General features: G+C 43.0%; 1 protein-coding gene across 1 annotated transcript; it reads right to left on the bottom strand.

The window, feature by feature from the left end:
* Positions 1-2,373: 2,373 nt before the first annotated feature.
* Positions 2,374-4,301, bottom strand: LOC135599139 (AT-hook motif nuclear-localized protein 25-like). The gene is made up of 2 exons (XM_065093901.1): positions 3,995-4,301; positions 2,374-3,893 (listed from the first exon to the last, which is right to left on the bottom strand). The coding sequence occupies exon 2, from the start codon at positions 3,760-3,762 to the stop codon at positions 2,878-2,880; it is 885 nt and encodes a 294-aa protein (XP_064949973.1). The 5' UTR covers positions 3,763-3,893; positions 3,995-4,301; the 3' UTR covers positions 2,374-2,877.
* Positions 4,302-4,601: the final 300 nt, after the last annotated feature.

Raw genomic sequence — 4,601 nt, 5'->3', positions numbered from 1 at the left:
CTAGCAAGTTTAGTTGATGACATTGAGTTATAGCTCAAGCTTAATCATCCCAATCTTTTTATACACTTGATATATTCTTTCTAACTCATTTATTCTCGTGGTATATCTTATACAAGAGTTGTTATCGATAGCTCCTCATTATACATTGGCATACACATTGCCCTTTATGAGGTTTTTACGATCCCTTGTTTGCTCAGTTGCAACCCTTCTTAAGTTTGTTAAGCTTATCTTTATCTTTACTTCAATTGCTTGATGATCGAGACCCCCTAATATACTCCTAATATAATGGTCCTTACAATGACTATTCATCATTACACGATTTTGACCTTTTAAATCGATTACCTTGGCTTCCCTTATTTTCCGGATGACATAACATTTCAAAGATTGAGAGTATCTATTTCTTCAGGGCTTCCCTCATTATATATGATTTATTGCATAAGAAGCATCGTAAGACATTTAAAATATGAATTAAAATTATTCTTTGACAAAAAAAAAACTATCGGTTTTTTATAGCAACTAAGATTTCCCTAACTACATGAGGAAATATCGTAGTTCTATTAAGGAAAATCCTCCATTCTAATGTGTATAAATAGGAAGCACCATATCAAATACAAAATTAACATATTCTTCATTTCACTCTTAACATGTTATCAAGGGAAATCTTAGCTGCTACCAGTTTTAGTTAAAACCATAAGCTCTTAGGATTCAAAAACCCTTGAGCTCAATCCTCGAATCTCAAAATCAAGACCTCCAATATTAGGTTTCTAGAAATTTTATATTTCGGTAGAGACGTAATTGCATGTCAACTAATCATTACTAGTAAGTTGAAGAAAATTGCATGTCAACCTCCATTAGTTTCTTATATGTGATGGGATATAAAGTGAAACTAAACTTTTGTATATGAACAAATATTAGAAGGTCATAATACGCAGCGGAATTAAATGGAATCACAATCAAATAAAACACGTAAATATATGTGAAAAATCCCTCCAATGTGAAGGGTAAAAACCATGGGGCAAACTAGAGATAATCCACTATAAGAATAATGAATATACAAATCTCAATCTCTTGCCCAAAACCCTAGTAACAATCACAAGAGAATAACTAGGATACAAGGATCATGTCACTATACACAATATCTAAATTCTCCCTAAGTAATCACAGTAAGAATCTACTATAGATTTGATCTAACCTAAAATGAGAATATTGCCTAGATGATTGTGAATAGCCTCTTTGCATTGTCATTATTTTCTTTCTTTTCTTTCTCTTGTTTTCTACCTTTTTCTTGTCTTTTTTGAATCAAGATGCTGCTGCAAAGATCTCCCCTTGTTGTTGCAGTTTTCTACCTCATTGTTGCCCTTTTTTTGTCTTAAAAAACGTAACCCCCGCACCCCATAACTTTTAATTTAGAGTTAGATCAAAGAGGATGGGTTGTGGGCTAATAAAACCTAAGACTGAACATATGGGTTGTCAGCCCAACAGTATAGAGATCGAACATATTGATGATTCACATCCACAGGTCGGTTGAAGGTACTAAAAAAGTGGGTATATAATGTGGAGGAACCCAACAAGTCGGGTTATTATGGATATAGCACAGTTCAAGACATACCGTTAAAAGCATCTCTTTGTTTAGGAGCAACAAATAGCAATGATGTAATTGGGTAACCTCGAAACGTTAATAAATGGGCATATGATGTGAGATTGTGACTTGTAAATCTATTATGACAACAACATCAAACTTTGTTATGATGGAGAGATTTAATTAAGTCTCCATGAAACTGAGGATGACTCAATGTGACTTGCAAATTCGCGTACATGCTGTATATAAAACCTTAGTTCAGTTTTCAAGTTTTTAGAAGATAGATAGCAAAAATTTATTAGTGAGAATGGGTTTTAGTTGTACTCTTTTGTATCACCATTAAAGCTGGAGCTCCTCAGCTTTAACACCCACCTAAATGAGAGAGAGAGAGAGAGAGAGAGAGAGAGAGGGAGTAAATAAGATTCAAAGAAGATAACATTTGGAAGCCACAAATATCATGCTTTTAAAGTAGGTGGGAAAGTGGGGCTTACTTTTATGACGGGGGTAGAAACCTTCTTTCTAGAATTGTACTTGGAAAAAGATGAAAGCAGACATGAGAATCTCGCAGCATGCTGTTGAACATCTTATGCTCAGTTCGCCTTCCATGCCCTATAAATGGCAACAGAACTTGTACACCCCTTCTCGGATTTAACACTGCCTCCTAATTTGACAGACCACACCCATCCCCATCAAGACTAGGCTTTCTGCAGGTGGCTGTGGCCAAAAGCAAGCTTGCATGCACAAACCTCACTCACTAACCCACATCCAAACGTTGGAACACAAACCAAAAGAAATGAAAGCACCAAACGTCCTGCGGATGATATCAGTTAAGAATGGTTTGAATGGTCTACATAGGAACTGTCTAAATAGGAGGAGCATGGCTGTGGTACAACAGGGAGACCCTACGAGCATGCAACAGAAGAACAATGTCCACAACACAGAGAATGACATCAAATGACAGAAAGAAAACAAAAAAAATGTAAATGACTGCCGGTACTCACTTGTGTTATTACATGCAAACTGAAGCTACTTAGTTCGGGAAGCATTCTTCAAGCAGTCCCTTCTGCTCCTCTCTCTCCCAACTCTTTCCTTTGTTCCATATAAGAACATGCCTCCGATGACACGATCATCACCAACGGAATAAGAAAAGTGGTTCAAAGAAACCATCTTCAAATCCACACCCAAAATGATCGGAAAGAAAAAGTATGAACCCCATTTAATCTTCTTCTTCTTCTTCTTTGATGGTAGTGTGTATATAACGGACATCAATTAGCAGTAGTAGTAGACTCCTTGTGGAATCAAAACGGTGGACGAACACCACCACCCCACCCATATGGATCACCCGGAAGCTGATAATTCCCCATGTTTCCCCCACCCAAAGTGTAGAAAGGAACGCCGCCGGCACCGACTCCACCGCCACCTCCTTCACCGCCACTGCCGGTAACACCTGACGACTGCGAAACCACTGGTTGCTGCCCCTCGACCGCCGCTGCCACTTCCTCCTCGATTTCTAACGGCAACCGCTCGTACATGGCATTTGCAAACGATGCCGCCATCAGCACCACCGGGCCCGCCGCCACCAGAGGGCCAACGACACTGCCCCCGATTACCTGCCCTTGCCCTCCAGAGAGAAATATGGTCAAGCCCCCGGCGCCAGGTGGCGCTGGCGGCGGGAGGACGGTCCCCGTCAGCGAGAGGATCTCGAACCTACCCCTGAGAGTCGCAACCACGCTTCCCGGCGGCAGCGCCCCGGGCTGGCGGATTGCGACGTTGACGACAGCGCCGGAGCCGCTGAGGACGGAGACACCACGGCCGCGCCGCCGGGCGTAGTCAGTGACGCACTCGACTACGTCGGAGCCGCCGACCACCTCGAGCACGTGGGAGTGGAGGGAGTTGGGGCTGTCGCGCGTGACGATAATAGGCGGCTTTGGCTTGTTTTTGGAGCCCGGGGGCCGGCCGCGGGGGCGTCGGACGGGGCCTCCCACCGCGGCGGAGGTGGAGGGTTGATCGCCGTCGCCTTCACCCAGGTCCGCCGAAAGATTTGGGCTTTCTTCCGAGGAAGGCTTGGATTCCTCGGGTGGGATGTGGGTCGATGGCGCAGCAGGCTGTTGCGGTGGGCCGAGAAGGTGATGGAGGTAGCGAGAAGAGCCTCCGCTGCCGCCGCCGGGCTCCATTCCGGCCATTGCCGCCGCATCTGCTCTCTCCCACCACTTGTTTGCCAGCTTCTTTTCTTCCCTTCTCCTCTTTGGAAAGTTTAGAACCTCTTCTTGTGTGGAATTATCCAAAGAACCAAGAAAGAATGATTTGGTTCCATCTACATATAAGAGGCACATGAGAAGCAACTCAAACCTAGAAGAAGCTTGAGAACCCAAAGCAGCAGGTTTTGGTGCTATTTTCATCAGAATATATACTGACCTGAGAGTTGAATCCTACACCACCACCACCTTCCACCGATCACAACCCAATACCAATCGAGGAAGTCAATTGGATCTTCTCAAGAACTGTTGTAAAGGGAACCATTTTCTTGCCGTATAACAACTCCTCTTCAGCAGAAGGGCGGAAGGAAGAACATCGACCTTCTGTGGAAAGACCGAGAGGCAGAGCAGACTGCTGCTTTTGTGATATCTTTAGGAAATGTTGGGGCAAGCGGTAGGATCTCCTTTTACTATCCTTTGACCAGAAAGATGAGCCGGTCTGAGTGAGATCTGGATGGGTGTAGGGGAACTCTGATAAGAGACACAGATGTCAATGAGAAGTGTGCATACGTAAAAATTAATATATTAAAAGCAGATGCATTGGCCATTTAGAGAGAGAGAGAGAGAGAGAGAGAGTGTGTGGCCATTGTACTGTAGATATAGGATGCATTGGAAGCATGCAGAAAGCCAAACTTTTATTTCACGAGTGCAGCCTTTTGTATCATATTAAACAAAACTACACACCATTTGGACTTTGGAGCTGCTATTTCTAATAACTGCAGTGATGTTATTACATTGTTCTTTCTTATAAATACTACTACCTCTGT

Source organism: Musa acuminata, chromosome BXJ2-1 (genome assembly GCF_036884655.1).
Source record: "Musa acuminata AAA Group cultivar baxijiao chromosome BXJ2-1, Cavendish_Baxijiao_AAA, whole genome shotgun sequence".
In the NCBI taxonomy this organism is placed as follows: domain Eukaryota; kingdom Viridiplantae; phylum Streptophyta; class Magnoliopsida; order Zingiberales; family Musaceae; genus Musa; species Musa acuminata.
This window is presented reverse-complemented; position numbering and strand designations above follow the sequence as displayed.